The sequence below is a fragment of the Macrotis lagotis genome, chromosome 2, assembly GCF_037893015.1.
Source record: "Macrotis lagotis isolate mMagLag1 chromosome 2, bilby.v1.9.chrom.fasta, whole genome shotgun sequence".
Taxonomy (NCBI): Eukaryota; Metazoa; Chordata; class Mammalia; order Peramelemorphia; family Peramelidae; genus Macrotis; species Macrotis lagotis.
In genome coordinates, this window is record NC_133659.1 from 208,064,499 (window position 1) to 208,081,149 (window position 16,651).

Sequence of the window (16,651 nt, forward strand, 5' to 3'; positions counted from 1 at the left end):
TAAGTGTCTGTGGTCACATTTGAACTCAGGTACTCCTGACTCCAGGGTCAGTGCTCTATCTACTGTGCCACCTAGTTGCCCTAGGATCACATTTTTATTGTCCTTTGAACACCACTCTAAAATGGACACCAAAATGCTTGGACTAGTTCACAACTTCACTACCAGTGCATTAGTGTCCTTATTTTTCCATATCCTCTCCATCAGTTATTTTTTTTTTCTATCATGTTAGCCACTCTTATAGCACAACCTGTTTTCTAGAAGCTGATAGATATAGGAAGCATTTTAGTGTAAATAGAGGGCACATGAATGGTATATACAATAAAGGGTAGGCAGTACAAGAAGAGTGGTGTTAGATAAAGAAAAAATATAATATGAGTGATGTCTTATGGAGGGGATTGAGGGGAAGAGGTCTTCTGGTAGACCTTAATAATGGATAGCATTTGGAGAATCAGAAAATAGGGGAAAAGGTCTTAAAATAGGGGAGCAACATCTCTCTCCACACAGACATGTTTAATACTTGTGTATTGAATAAATGAATGAATGTAATTGAGAATGACAGACTGAAGAGTGAGCTTGCTTCAGGGGTAGGAGGACTTGGGTTGCTCTAGTCATGACACTGCACATATAGTAAAGGTTCTGATTTTCCTTAGCAGAAGCAGCTCCTTACTAGAAGCACTCTGCTCTAGTCTGGTCACCAAATAAATAAATATAAATATAAATAAATAAAGATAGATAGATAACTAAATAACTCTATATTAGGCTATATATATATATATATATATATATATATATATATATATATACACATACACTTTAGGAGATATATTTGAGAGTTAAAGCAGGGACAATTTCAACCATATTTACCATGGGAAAGAGGAGAGAAGGACTAGATCATTCCTTAGGCCATAGTAGCATGCTATCCAGAGTCCTACAGTTGGTCAAGAGATGGGGGAAAATACAAGGTCAGGAAGGTGGTGAATATAGATTGTAGAGACCTGTGAATTAAGCCAAAAACAGACCATCGTGTCTATCTGGACTTGTTAAAACAATTTATACCCACAATGACTGTTTTATTCACTCACCCACATGCCTTTCAAAGTATGTATTTTTAAATAGGATCTTGACTGATTCATAACAGAATAGATTTGATGTTTAAATTGTCTGGGGAATGAGTTAAAACTGAATAGTCATACAATGCAGGAGAAATGAATATCCAGTTAAAATGATGACATAATAGGAGCTTATTTATCCCATAAACATTCCAATAAACTGTGACAAATGTACCAAAAGGAATAGTTATAAAGAAAAACCAAAGAAATATGACTTTATGCTCCCTATCTAATCAAGGACTTAACAATATGATTGCCTGAAGATTCTCAACATTCTGAATGAAGATAAGAATTGCAGAAGCTATGGTGCCAAGGAAGCTTGCTCTAGACCTAAAGGAGGAAGCAATGCCAATATAGAACCAAGAGCCTGCAGTGCTTAGAAAACCTGAAAGGCCTCAGGTGCTTTGTTTTCCAACCAGTGACTCTGGTACCATAGCTTCTGCAATCAGAAATGGCAACAGTGGAAAAATATGGAAGTAACTGTTGCCATGGACTTATCATAAAGAATGTGACCCACTCGCGATAGAGTTGTTGGTGTTGGAACAAAGACTCAGTCACATTTATTATTATTATTATTTTTTTGGGGGGGTGCAGGGCAAATGGGGCTGGGTGGTCCACCTGGGGCTGCCATAGCAGGGTGATCGTTGGGTGTCTGAGGCTGGATTTGGACCCAGGTGCTCCTGGCTCAAGGGCCAATGATCTGTGTGCCACCTAGCCACCCCTACTATTATTACTATTTTTATTTTATTTTATTTTGGTTTTGGTTTTTGCAGGGCAGTGGTGTTTGAGTGGCTTGCATGTCACACTGCTGGGTAATTGTTGGGTGTACCGGGCCGGATGTGGGCTCGGGTGCTCATGACTCCAGGGCTGGTGCTCCATCCACTGTCACCTGGCCATACCTACAATTATTGCTATTATTTTTTTAATTTTAATTTTTTCTCTCCCCTTTATCTCTCAACTGAGTCTATATTTTTTTGGGGGAGGGGGTATTTTGTTTACTCTTAAACAAGAATATTTTATTAATGTATAAAAAAGCATTTGTATAAAATGAGAATAAATAAATATTAAATATCAAAAAAAAAGATCACACAGACAAGTAAATATTAAGTATATGAGGTTGAGTTTGAAATCAGGTCCTCCTGACTCCAGGGCTGGTGCTCTATCCATTGTACCACCTAGCTGCCTCCTGCCAGGACCTTAATGATTGGAGATAACCCCAGCTTGATACTGCACAAGGAGAGATAAAGAAGGGCCCTAGGTCAAAACCTAGGTCAATTCAAGAGGAACCTGAGTCAGAAGTTAAGAATAAGTGGATATGATGGAGGAAAAAAACATAACCTTAAATGTGAATGGGATGAACAACAATAAAATGGAGGAAAGTTGAAAAATTGATGTGATACAGAGTCCAAGAATATGTTATTTGCAGAAACCCACTTTAAATATAAAAATTTACTCTACACCAATGTAAGACACTGGAGAGAAATTTATGATGCCTTAAGCAAATCAAACAAAAACAATAGAGTAGCAATCATTATGTAGCAGATAAAATAGCAATAAAAATAAACATGTTTAAAGGAGAAAAGAAAGGAAATTTATATTATGCTTAAAGGTACCATAAATAATAAAATAATATTACATATAATATAGATGCATTAAATAGCATAGTGCCTAAGTTCTTAAAAGAAAATCTAATTAAGAAATAAACAATAGGGGCGACTAGGTGGTGCAGTGGATAGAGCACTTGGAGTCAAGAGTACCTGGGTTCAAATCTGACCTCAGACACTTAATAATTACCTAGCCGTTTGGCCTTGGGCAAGCCACTTAACCCCATTGACTTGAAAAATCTCAAAAAAAAAGCAATAAAACTAAGGCATTGAAAACTTCAGCATGCTTCTCTTAGACCTAGACAAATTAAAAAAGATAAATGAGAAAAGAATTAAGGACCTAAATAGAATTTTAAGAAAAGTTAGTTATGTTAACTCTTTGCTGAATACTGAATGGTATTAGAAAAGATTATACATATTTCTTAGCTTTGTGTGACACCTTTATATAAAACTTGACCACACTTTAAGGGTCCTAAAATACAGAAAAGCAGAAAGCTTAGACTTATCTTTCATTAACCACAATGCAATAAAAATTATAGTTAATAATGGATTTTTGAAGAAAGGGTTCAAACTGAAATAAAAACTAAATGATTGAATTTTAAAAAAATTGGTGAGTCAGCAATCAAATCATAGAAATAATAGTTTCATGAATGAAAATGATAGCAGCAGGGCTACATAGAAACATATAAGAATTTTCCAGATACAGTCAAAGCAGTATATAGGGAAAAATATCTATTTTGAAACATTTTAATGTCTAACTTTAAAAAAAAAACCCTAGAAAATTAACATTTTAAAAAAAAGTAAACCCAGAAATAGAAATTCTGAAAGTCATAGAAGAGATAATAGAGAAAATAAAACAAAAACTGAATCGATAAATAAAACTTGTCTTTTGGAGGCAGGCAAAAACTATAAAAACTGCTAGCTAATTTGATTTAAAAAAAAAGAAAAAGGAAAACTAATTGTTCAGATCCAAAATGAAAAGGAGGACTGGGCCGTTCACAACAGAAGTAGAAATGAAGGAAATTATTAGGAATGATTTTATCCAGTGACATATAAATAGATAAAACTTAAGCCATGTGTTAGGCACTGTGTTAAACACTAGGAATACAAATGAAAGCAGACAGAAAGCCAATTCTTATTTGCATTCAAATTAGATGAAGATACAAATAAAAAGGAGATTAAAAATAGGGGGTGAGGGGGGGAAGGGATTCATGTGGATCCAAGGTGTAAAAATCTAGAGAATTAAGAACTGAGATAGGGTGAATTAAGAATGTTTATTATCATCTCTGTTATTTGATTTAATCATAGAAATATTGAGACAATAAAAAGAAAAATGAATTAAAATATATAGAAAATAAAATTATTTGATTTTGTGTGTAAAATGGTGGTTTACTTAGCTCTAAGATTCAACTGAAATTAATTGAACAGTGGATTACAAAGTAAACCTATAAAAAACCTATCTATATACTACCAAGAAAATCCAACAGGAAGAGATAAGAGATATTTCATTCAAAATAAGTAAAGAAAATATAAAATTTTTAGGAAAAGACTTACCAGGATACACATAGGAAATATATACAAACAACTACAAAACATTCTTTACAGATATAACAGAAGATTGAAATAATAGGGATGAATTAATTATTCATGGCTGGGTTGTGCCAATATAAATAAAATGACACTCCTACCTAAAGTAACTTTCAATTTCAGTGTCATACCACAATCAAACCAAAGAATTTCTTTATGGAACTAGATAAAATAAAAACAAAATTCATTTGAAGGAACAAGAGATAAAGAATCTCAAAGGAAATAGAAAAAAGCATTGGAAGTGAACCTATGAATTCTTTATCTCAAAATCATTAAAACACTTTGCATTGGCTAAGAGCAAAAAGTAGGATTAGTGGAACAGATTAAGAACATAAGAGCCGGGTGGCTAGGTGGCTTAGTGGATAAAGCACTGGCCTTGGAGTCAGGAGTACCTGGGTTCAAATCCGGTCTCAGACACTTATTACCTAGCTGTGCGGCCTTGGGCAAGCCACTTAACCCTGTTTGCCTTGCAAAAAACTAAAAGAAAAAAAAGAACATAAGAGCCAAGCCAAAAGATAATTTTGCATTGAATATTTTAATCCATCATTTGATAAAATCAAGGATATTGGCATACCCAAAATGTTACTAAACTGTATATATATCCTTTGACCCCTAATAATACTATTAAACTTCTATCACAACAAAATAAAAGGCAGAGAAAAATCCATATGTACAAGCACACCCAGTCATATACATATAGACTTTATTGTAGCAAAAAAATGGAAAAAAGTTGGTACCTGTCATTTAGGGAATGGCTCAACAAATTATGGCATATGAATGTAATAGAATATTATTGCTCCATAAAGAATTATGAAAAATAAATAATTAATGAAACCCAGGAAGATTTTTATGAACTGATTTCAGTTTGAACTGAGCAGAATCAGGAGAATAATTTATACATCAACAAGAGTTTTGAAAGGCTTTAGAACTATGATTAATGTAAAGACCAATCATGACTTCAGATTTTGAAGCATGCTTTCTACCTAGTGGCAAGGAGGAGTTGGATTATAGGTACAGAATGAGGTATACATTTTCAAACAAGACTTTTAGGATCTAGATTTTTTTCTTTGCTTGTCTATACTTATTTAATATAAGGACGTTATTTGGGATGGAGAGAGAGGGGCTAGTGCTATAAAAAAAACAAGAAAGAAAAAAGAAAAGAAGGCCAGTGAAATACTTTAAAATACAGCTAGACAAAAGGAGAAGGAATTTCTGAAGGGGCCACAAACAAGAAAAGTTGGTACTAGTGTGTAAAATTTTATATATACTTTAAACTAATCAAACTGTATATGGTGTGTTCATGCAGCTAGTTTGGGTGTGATTAGAACTCAGAGCCTGAAGTCAGGAAGATCTGAGTTTAAATTCAGCCTCAGATCCTAACTAGCTATGGGCAAGTCACTTATCCTTGGTTGCTTCAGTTTCTCCAACTAAAATAGGGATGATAATAATAATAACACCTATTTCTCAGTGTTGTTGTGAGGATCAAATGAGGTAAAATTTGTAAAAGTCTGACATATATAAATGCTAGCTATTGTCATTAGTTTCACATGTAATTTTTTTTCTGTCCTTTACATATGTAAAAGCTCATGTTTGTTGATAATTGTCAGATTCTTTAAAAATGTATTTATAAGGGACAGCTAGGTGGCACAGTGGATAAAGCACTGGCCCTGGAGTCAGGAGTAACTGGTTTCAAATCCGGACTCAGACACTTAATAATTGCCTAGCTGTGTGGCCTTGGGCAAGCCACTTAACCCCATTTGCCTTGCAAAAAAAAAAAAATCTAAAAAAATGTATTTATATAATCTTTCCCCAAAAAAGAGAGCCAAAGGTTATAGAACAATAGGTTTAGAGCTAGATGGACTTCAAAAGTCCCGGCTCCCAAGGTGATGAAATGTTTTATGCATTTGAGCTAGAAGAGAACCTTAGCAGTTTCCTCAATTTATCTCAATATAAAGTGCAAAGATGCAAAGAAACAGATCTAGAGATGGTGGTCTGTGCATCAGAGTGGAAAATATTTTAAAGATCTAGTAGACTGAGGAAACTGAGGCCCCCAGATGAAATGATTTGTTGTGTATCGTAGAACAATTTAGCGACAACTGGGACTATATAATCTGTGTCTCTTGACTGCCAGTCTATGAATTCTGGTATACAGTGGGTGTTGTAATCCTACTCATTAGTCTAATTTTATTCAAGCATTGATGAAGCAAGCAGCCTAGTATAGTGGATAGAACATAAGCTTGTCTCTAGAAGACTTGTATTTCAATCCTAGCTCCTCCCCATGTAACTTCAGACAAATCACTTTGATCCTCTGTGTCTGTTTCTTCCTCTGTAAAAGGAGGACATTGGATTAGACAACCATTTAGTTTCAATGTTCAGTGACCCTACTGTGCTCAGGACACAGTGCAGAGCCTCTGTTGGTGCTATGGGAGATATTCAGATGACTAAACCAGGTGGGCAGAATAGTCATAGACTTTGCCAATGCAACTTCTCAAAGATATTCTCCAGTTTGGTTCCAACCAGTGCAGCATAACCAGTATTCTGAGCAGCTACAGTGACAGAGGAGCAGACTGGAGAGAGGCAAAGATAGGGCAGTTCCTATTTATATTTAAAATTGTTTCATGCCAATTTTGAACATAAGTGGTAATCATTAATAGCCTATGCCCTTTCTCTAGAGACTGGAGTCACCAGTTCAGGAAAAGTGTGATGTTTGCAACATGGAACATTTAGGTATCTCTACCTTGGTTTTATTATTTAAGAATCAGTAAATCACACAGGACAGGAAAGGAATGAGGACAAATGGACCTCCATTGATATTGTCAATGAGTTCCTAAAAAATTATATTTTTGAAATTGAATCCCAGTTTCAGCATACTAGTTCAGATTGCTATTAAAGCAATCCTAGGGTGAATCCTACCATTCAGTGTATATGATTACTTTTTAGTTAAAATTTTTTTTGTGGTAAATCTATACTTTGTGCCTTGAAATTCCTAAGTCGAAATACACTCATGATGGTACAGTTTACTTCATTTTCCATTGCTCTTGACAGTCTTATTTGTTCTAGTGATGATGATAGTAATAATCACTAGCCAGTCATGTAGCATGTTAGGGTTTGCAGAGAACTTTTCAAATATCTCATTTTATCCTCACAATAATCTTGGGAGGGAGGTGCTATTATTATTCCCATTTTACAGTTGAGAAAACAAAGTAGACAAAGGTTAAATGATTTGCCCAAGGTTGCACAGCTAGGCAGTTGGTTAAAGATGCCAAATAATCATTAATTTTTATATGCCACTTTAAATTTTGTAAAGTACTTTGAATACCAAGTGGTAATCATTATTGATTGGTTGGTTAATTAGTTGTTGAAGTGCAGGTAAAGTGCGTCTAACTTCTGGTTAGACAAATACCAGACTGGAATGCTCTATCACAGGTTGGACACAATAGACCATTTGAACAATTGGAGTAGAGACGTCTCCAAATTTGTGTATTTCATGTTTCTTTGGAGCTATTGTAATTCTGCTTCACCCATAGAGCACAATGCCTCCTTTGATCTGGGCATGCCAAGCTGGACTGTCCTATGCCACTATCTCCTATGGTTGCCAATCAATTCCACAGGTTAGCATTTCTTGAGTTCCCTAGATTTGCTCAGTCTTCCCTTTCTTCTTCTAAACTGTTCAACAAGAGATCATTTAAAGAGCTTATTTTATGTACGCCATTTAATTAAGACATGGAAGGGGGAAATGAGTCTGCCTGGCACAAATGACTTTTCTTTGTCATAGACAGAATGCTAAGTGGGTGCATCTTTCTTTCTTTGTTTCCCTAGTGATGTAGTCTTCCTTCTGTGGTTCACTCATTGTGCTGCTACTGATGGATGCTGCTCTCCTTTCTCCAGTCTCTCCCCAATCTACTTAAAAACACTTTTCCTTCACTGTTCTCCCTGTTGCCACATCTTTGTCTGTAGGACCCTCACGAGCAGTGATGCTGTGTGGCTGCCTGAGATGAGGAGTCCACCTGCTCTTGGATAGAAATGGTTTAGGACATCTTTCATCCTTTAGAATCAAAAGAAGATTCTCCATAAAATAGTCTTTTAGGCAAATGTAAGGGCCAGACAGGTGATCTAGTTGAACTTGCTCATTTTACTAGAGGAGAAACCTGAGATCTAGGAAGGAGAGTCAAGGTCAGATCTGGGACTGGAACCCAGAATCCTTGACTCCAGGTTCAGGGCTCTTTCCATTGTGCCACACAATTGCCTAATAGGTTATAAATTTAAAGCTGGAAAAATAAAATAAAGCTTGGAGGCTATCAAATTCAACTCCCTCATTTTATAGATGAGTAAACTGAGGCTCAGTGGGGTTGTGTCCACGGTTTTACAACTCATAAAGCAGAATTTGAATCTAGGTCTTCCTTACTTTAAGTCTGATATCCTATTTACTCTGTGAACCTATTAATCATATAACCTAGACAAAAGGTTAGCTCTCCATTTTTACATTTCTTTAGGTTGTTGAGTAAAGTGAAGAATCTTCCACTCCCAAGTTTCTGGTGATTAAAGGGACATTAGAAGAAGCCAGTTAAGTGGCACAGTGAATACAGCACTGGCTTTGGATTTAGGAGGACCTGAGTTCAAACCTGACCTCAGATACTTAATAATTGCCTAGCTGTGTAAACTTGGGCAAGCCACTATTTCTTTTTGTTTTTAAGATTTTATTTATTTTGAGTTTTATAATTTTTCCCCTAATCTTCCTTCCCTCCTCCCCCATCCCCCACAGAAGGAAGTCTTTAGTCTTTACATTATTTCCATGGTATACATTGATCTAAGTTGAATGTGATGAGAGAGAAATCATATCCTTAAGGAAGAAAAATAAAGTATAAGAGATAGCAGAATTGCATAATAAGATAATAGTTTTTTTCCCCCTAAATAAAAGGTAATAGTCTTTGGTCTTTGTTCAAACTCCACAATTCTTTCTCTGGATACAGATGGCATTCTCCTTCGCAGATACCCCCAAATTGTCCCTGATTGTTGCATTGATGGAATGAATGAGTCCATCAAGGTTGATCATCACCCCTATGTTGCTGTTAGGGTGTACAATATTTTTCTGGTTCTGCCCATCTCAATCAGCATCAGTTCATGCAAATCCTTCCAGGCTTCCCTGAATTCCCATCCCTCCTAGTTTCTAATAGAACGATAATGTTCCATCACATACATATGCCGCAATTTGTTAAGCCATTCCCCAGTTGAAAGACATTTTCTAATTCTTTGCCACCATGAATATTTTTATACAAGTGATGTTTTTACCCTTTTTCATTATCTCTTCAGGGTATAGACCCAGTAGTGGTTATTGCTGGATCAAAGGGCATGCACAATTTTTTATTTTTATTTTATTTATTTTTAATTTATTTTTTGGCATACACATTTTTGTTGCCCTTTGGGCATAATTCCAAATTTCTCTCCAGAAAGTTGGATGAGTTCACAGCTCCACCAACAATGGGTTAGTGTCCCAGATTTCCCACATCCCTTCCAAAATTGATCATTGTCCTTTCTGGTCATATTGTCCAGTCTGAGAGGTGTAAGGTGGTACCTCAGAGATGCTTTAAATGGGCAAGTCACTCTTAACCCCATTGCCTTAAATAAAAAAATTTAAAAACAAGGAACATTAGAGTTCCCTTTCCTCTATCCATTGTACTGAAGTTTGAGTTGAGATTCTTAGAAAGTCAGAAGTTTTCTAGAACTCCAAATTAGTTTTTATTTTATTTTTAGCATATTGTTATATTGTAATCTATATAAGACCTCTCTCAACTAAATTCACAGATGAGGGCAGCTAAGTGACACAGTGGAAAGAGCACTGGTCTTGGAGTTAGGAGAATAGGCATTCGAATCCAGCCTCAGACACTTCGCACTATTTAGCTGTGTGACCCTCACTTACCCCTGATTGCCAGGGCCATGGCCCTGATTCATATCTGGCCATTGGACCCAGATAGCTCTGGAGGAGAAAGTGAGACGAGTGACTTAACACAGCACCCTCCCCACTCAAATCCAATTCATGTCTCTTTCATGGCATCACTTCCCTGATGCTGTGATCTTTTTTGAGAATGAAGGACAAAAACCTTATTATTATTCACAGATGAGTTACATTCCCTGAGCTAGGCTAGCTACATTTCCCCTTAGGTTTTTTCCTCCATCATCATTGACTTGGGCCCCCACTGGTGTGCTTCCCTCCAAGATTATAAATTGAAAATTGTTTGATCAGGTAGCCTAGGTAGCTTTAGAAAGGGGGTATTTACAAAGTTTAAATGATAGGAATAACTGGTATGAAATACACTCCCACAAGTACATAATCTTCTTTCCAGATTGAGCTAGTTCACTCTGCAGGCACCTAAACTTTGACTTGGTGAACCTATACTTCCTACCCTTTTTCTGTAAGCTACTGCTTTGCAGCATTTCTTTTATCAAGTTTTTTTTTTCCTCTAATATTTTCAATATTATGGCAATTCAGGTTGTTTCTGTTGCTAATGGATCTAGTTTCTCTGAAATAAATACTGTATTTCTTCTCTGCCTTGCTGAGCCTCCTCTTTCAGCTTTTTACAAAACTTCCACATTTTCTTCTCCTTGCCTCAAAAGGAAAGACTTTTAAGTTACATAAAATATTCATTATATAACTTTTACTTAGCTCTGAAAATGAAGATATTGAAACCCTAGTTGATAAATCCCATTAATCCTGTCCTTTCCAGTCAGTTATGCTTAAATTCACATGTATTTGGAGAGAGAGTTCTTGGAATACATCTGTCTGAGTTCTACAACCTGGAGGCCCATTTGTACATAGGTATATGTTTGTGAGAGCTCAGGGATTGACTCAGTTGCTGACTGGAATACAGCTGATGTGTTAAAAGGATTTTTTCACCACCAAACCCTTTGGTGTTTTCTGTTTCTGGGAATGTCTATGTTTTTGACAAAAGGGTTTTCCCCTAGGGACACCTATAATACAAGAGAATTCAGAGGCATCTTTAGTACAAGGATACATAGAGACAATTGGAAGCCAATCTAGAAATATGAGAACCCTACAGCTATATCACTCTGTCACAAAGAGGTCTTACTATTTTTCTTTCCTGCAGGTTGCTGCTAGACAGGAAGAACCTCTGGTAGGGGAGGATTATCTTTCCCCTTGCCCCTTGCCCTTTCTTCACTCTTCATCTGGTATCTCCACACTCCATGGAGCAGAAAGAAGACCTGCCCAAAAAGTACCTCTATTCTTTTGCCTTTCCTTCATTACTGTCCTGGTCAGGGGCCACTCAGGCTTCTAGGTGAGCAGCTGGTTGATGATGTCATGGCTAGTAATACCCTTGGATGAGCAACCAACCATAAGCCTGCTGGTGATGAAGGACCAAGAGGTCTTGCCATCTGCTCTGCAGCTCTGTCATCTGTTCCCTGAATATTGTCATTAGCCCATGGGCCTGACCATTTGCCCCTTCCACAAACCTTGAGAACTTCAGATCCTTCCTACCTGCATGAAATGAATTTATTTTATATGTTAACTTCTCCAATTGGAGAGCAGGGACAGTCTTTTTCTCTATCTAGATCCTTCAATTTCACAATGCTTAGTACATAATTAGATAAATGCCTTTCGATCTAGAAGTAAAATGGGTCAGCCCATTCTACTTCTCTCTCTACAGCTCTTACAACTCTTTTTTCTATTGGCTATAGGCAGCTCTACTATAGAAGAGAGATTAGTGTAGATCTTTTTTTTTGTGTGTGTGTGTGTGGTTTTTGCAAGGCTAGGGGGTTAGGTGACTTGTCCAAGGTTACAGAGTCAGGCAATTATTAAATGTCTGAGGCCATATTTGAACTCAGGTCCTCCTGACTCTAGGACTGGTGCTCTATCCATTGCACCACCTAGCTGCCTGAGATCCATGTAGATGAAACTTTTAGCAAGAGATGCTGCCTTTCTTTTCCCCTTCTTCTGTCCCCTTCTTTCCCCCAAGGCTTTCTTATATGACAACTACAATGACTCAAAAATTTAAACATCATTTGACTTAAAAACATATATATGTATATATTTAAATAGGTACTTTATATTATATGTACTATACAATACAGATATGTAAATGTATATATATATCCCTCTCTCAGTATATGTATATGTATATAGCAGTGTGATGTGAACAGCTCAGTGTTACAGTAGATAACGTATCTCACCTGGAATCAGGAAGAATTATCTTTTTGATTTCAAATCTGGCCTCAGACACTAGCCATATGACCTTGGGCAAGTCACTTAACTCTATCTGGAGAAGGAAATGGTAAACTACTCCAAGATTTTGCCAAGAAAACCCCAAATAGGGTAACAAAGTGCTGACTCAACTGAACAACAAAATGACAGTGAGCTGTAGGGAAGAAGCATTAGAGGAACATTCTGGAGGGGACCTCAGAATCTTCTAGTAATATTCATTTTTATTACTTACAGTTATTGCTCCTTTCTTCAGTTCTTGCTTAATTCAGTTTAAACCATTAAAACTTGGTTTACGTCTTGCCTCTGATACAGGCTGGTTGACTGTGGCCAAATTACTTAACCTCTTGGTGCCCAATCAACCCTCAGAGTATGAGTTGCATGTGTCGATTTGCATTGGTAGAAGGAATTTCTGATCAGATATTCAGTAAAATTACAAGTTTACACGAAAAAAAGCAAACAAATAAACTCTCAAACTCCCACTAGATATCATTGGTTTGCAAACACTGGTTTGGGAGTTTGACTGAGAAATCTTTTTTTTTTTTTTTTTTTAGGGAGAAATCTTTTCAATCTATTTCACTTCCCCATCCCATTTCTGCTTTTTTACTAGAGTGTTCCTACATAAGAATACTAAGGAACCTGCCCTGTACAGCATTGAGATTCACTTCCCAGATTCCTATTACTTTTTTTTTTCTAAATGTGGTGCTATCCTTTAATAATATAGAAACTCATTTTCGTTGTTGTGAGTACTCCTTTTTCCATCATCTCTAGATCTATAATTCTATGAACTTATTTAAAAAAATGAAACCAAATTGACCAATATAATATTGAAATTGACCAAGTATTATTCTGAATCCATAATTTACCAACTTTCTACCAAGAAGGAATAACCACTCCCTTTCCTTTCCTTCCTCCCTCTCTCCCCCTCCCTCCCTCCCTCCCTCCCTCCCTTCCTTCCTTCCTTCCTTCCTTCCTTCCTTCCTTCCTTCCTTCCTTCCTTCCTTCCTTCCTTCCTTCCTTCCATCCATCCATCCATCTCCTAGTTCTCAGTCTTGCTTTCTTGTATCCATTCTAGAGTCACTTAAACTGAGTACAAGTAGAGGTTTGCTTCTTTCTTCCTATTATGTTCAGCTACTCTGTGACTATGTAAAAAAATCCTAATATGGTCTTTGTGTGTAATTGGGAAAAAATAAAATATCATTTAAAAAAATTTTTGATCTTCTAAGGAGAAAGGAAAGTTTAGATCTATTTTAATTGACTTTTGTAGCTACATTTGTAGCACATTTATTAATCACCTGTAGCCCAGAACTGAACATGGGAAGGAGAATAGATTTGATTGCCTTTGGGACATCACATTGGCTTCTCATTGTAGAACAAAGGCCATTTTTTAAACAATAATAATCTTATGATGATATATGGATGCAAGTCATGCAGTTTCTCATTCTCTAAAGAATTCAAGTAGAAGATGACTCACAGGGTATTACAATGGTTGGTTCATGGTGGGTGTGAGAATGTGACAATGCCTCACAAACAAGAAATTACACAGGAAAATTATCATGAAGGATGTCATTAGAGAATATATAACCAAAAAAAAAAAATGATGAGTCAGTCATATAACCAGAACAGAGGAAAACCAATTACCAGCCAGCATGCTCCATTAGTATCAAGTAAAAAAATAAGGAAGACCCTAGAGATGTGTTGGGCAGATCAACATTGTGAATTTATATGAAATAGACACAAAGCATATAGGTTAAACAGGCACAAATTACTTATAGTTTCCAACCCTGGACAGAATACCTGCATTGATAAGATTATAGATCCTTTAAAACATTGCACAGTGCCAAATGAAAAATGACATAATCCCCTGCTCTCAAGAAGCTTAAACTCAATTGGAAGTAACAATAACTATACAATGAATTGACAGTGTGGTGCAGTTGAAAAAGCATTGGATTTGTGTCAGAAAACCTAGGTTTGATTCTCAACTCTTACAATTACTAGCTATATGACTTTGATCAAATTATTTAATCTCTAAGGGCCTTAGTTTCCTCATTTACAAAATTAGAGGGTTAAAAATTAGACCTCTAAGGTCCCATTCAATTCTAAATCTATGTATGATCAGTATAGTATTAGGGTATGACAGAAAACTAGGAAAGATTTTTTTTTTGAAAAAGTGCTCTAACCGGGCGGCTAGGTGGCACAGTGGATAAAGTACCGGCCCTGGAGTCAGGAGTACCTGGGTTCAAATCTAGTCTCAGACACTTAATAATTATCTAGCTGTGTGGCCTTGGGCAAGCCACTTAACTCCATTTGCCTTGCAAAAATCTAAAAAACAAAACAAAAAAAAAGTGCTCTAAGAAACTTATGGGGAGGAAGAGATCACTTTAAGTTGAGAGAATCAGTAAAAGCTTTATGGAAAAAATGTTACCCAATTTAAGCCTTGAATAAAATGATTTAGAGATGTGAGAATGTGTTCTAAGTATAGGCGATAACCTATGTGAATGGATGTGGTCAGGTACTATGATTGGAGAATAATTAACAATCTGGTTAGGCTAGAATGGAGAGAATTTGAAGGGGGAATAGGAGAAATAAATTTGGAAAGGTAGGTTGGAGCCAAATTGTGGGTCAGTTAGCTTTTTTTCTGTTTCATCAACTAGAGGCTAATTTGGCCTTCTATCTCACTAAAATTAGCTGTTAGTTTCATGAGAGACTTCTTTGAAGATTGTGGTAAATTCATCATCACCACTGGAGAAAGTCAAAGCACTGACTCAACCAACGGTTGCTGAAGTAGCTCTGTCTTCCTATACAAAGCTCTGTCTTCATATACATGTCTTTCTCTGAAGAAACCTTTATTGCTTAAAGAAAAAAAGATGGGGAAACCTGGTACTCAAGGGGAAGGGGAATGCTGTGGGCTGAGCAAGTGGTCTTTTCCTGTATTGTTGGCAGTTAAGGCCTTTAATTGGCAAATAGGGTCTTGCTGGTGCTCATTGATAATATTTGAATCAGAAAGGGGTTATCGCAGTAGCTGAAAAGTTAAAGTTGGGAGATGATGGATGATGTTGCTTTAGGGTTTTTTTCAAAGGCTTTTGCTCCTGAGCTTCTGAGGTATTTATATTTAAATAAAAATCACACAAGCCATATTCAAGACTCTGGGACTAATACTCATTGTGTATCCTTATCTTAAATTCTGAAAAATCTCTTCCCAACAGAGGGACCCAGTGAGGCAGTTCTCCTAATCTAGGTAACCTGGAAAAGAGCAGAAAGGCTCTGCTCCCCCGTGGTTGGAGGGGTGGCCTGCCAGAGCGAAAGAACTTCAGCCTTTCTCATATGAACCTTCTAAATTAACAGAGCAGGTAGAAGGAGATTTTATACATGAAGCACTGGAGAAAGCTCAATTTGAAGATAAAATATGGTGTAGAAATGGAGTCAATAGAAAAATGGGAAATGTAATGGGAGAAAGAAAAAGGAGGGGGGTATAGGCCAAGATATTCTATATAATAAGATTTTTCTTTATTACAATGAGCTATTGCAATGATATGGAAGGGGGGAAGGCAAGGGGGAATGAGGGAATCTTCGCTTTCATCAGAGATGGCTAGGAGAGGAAACAGCATATATACTCAATGGGGTATAGACATCTGGAGTAAGAAGGAGAGTAAGGGACAGGGGGGAAGGGGGGGATGTGAATGAAGGAGGAGAGGATGGACCATGGGGGAAGAGTGGTCAGATATAACACATTTTCTTTTTTGCTTCTTGCAAGGGGCTGGGATTGGATGGCCTGTCCTGGACCATAGGGCCAGGTGGATGCTGGGCCTAAGGGGGGTGGTATGGGGGCTCAGGGCCTCTTGGCCCCAGGGCTGGGGATCGGTCTACTGAGCCACTCAGCTACCCTACAGCAGAGTCAGAGTGAAAGGAGAGAGAAAATATAGTATATGGTAGTAGAGAAATACAAAAGGAGGGAGTTGCGATCAGCAATGGCAACAGTGGAGAAATATGGAAGTAACTTTTGCCATGGACTTATCATAAAGAATGTGATCCACCCGGGACAGAGTTGTTGTTGGAACAAAGACACAAGCACATTTTTTATTATTATTATTTCAGGGGAGGTGCAGGGCAGATGGGGCTGGGTGGCCTACCTGGGGCTG

The 16,651-nt window shown here is 37.0% G+C and overlaps 1 protein-coding gene across 3 annotated transcripts in view; it reads left to right on the top strand.

Annotated features, from left to right (window-relative positions):
- The window catches only part of SLC39A11 (solute carrier family 39 member 11), a 512,505-nt gene that overhangs the window by 79,728 nt on the left and 416,126 nt on the right, over nucleotides 1-16,651 (top strand). Inside the window, exon 5 of one of the 3 annotated variants that reach the window (XM_074224669.1) lies at nucleotides 11,404-11,529. The exons of the other annotated variants lie outside the window; for them this stretch is intronic. Within the exon in view, the coding sequence (XP_074080770.1) occupies nucleotides 11,404-11,529 (126 nt within the window). The remainder of the gene's footprint in view (nucleotides 1-11,403; nucleotides 11,530-16,651) is intronic. 3 annotated transcript variants of the gene reach the window in all.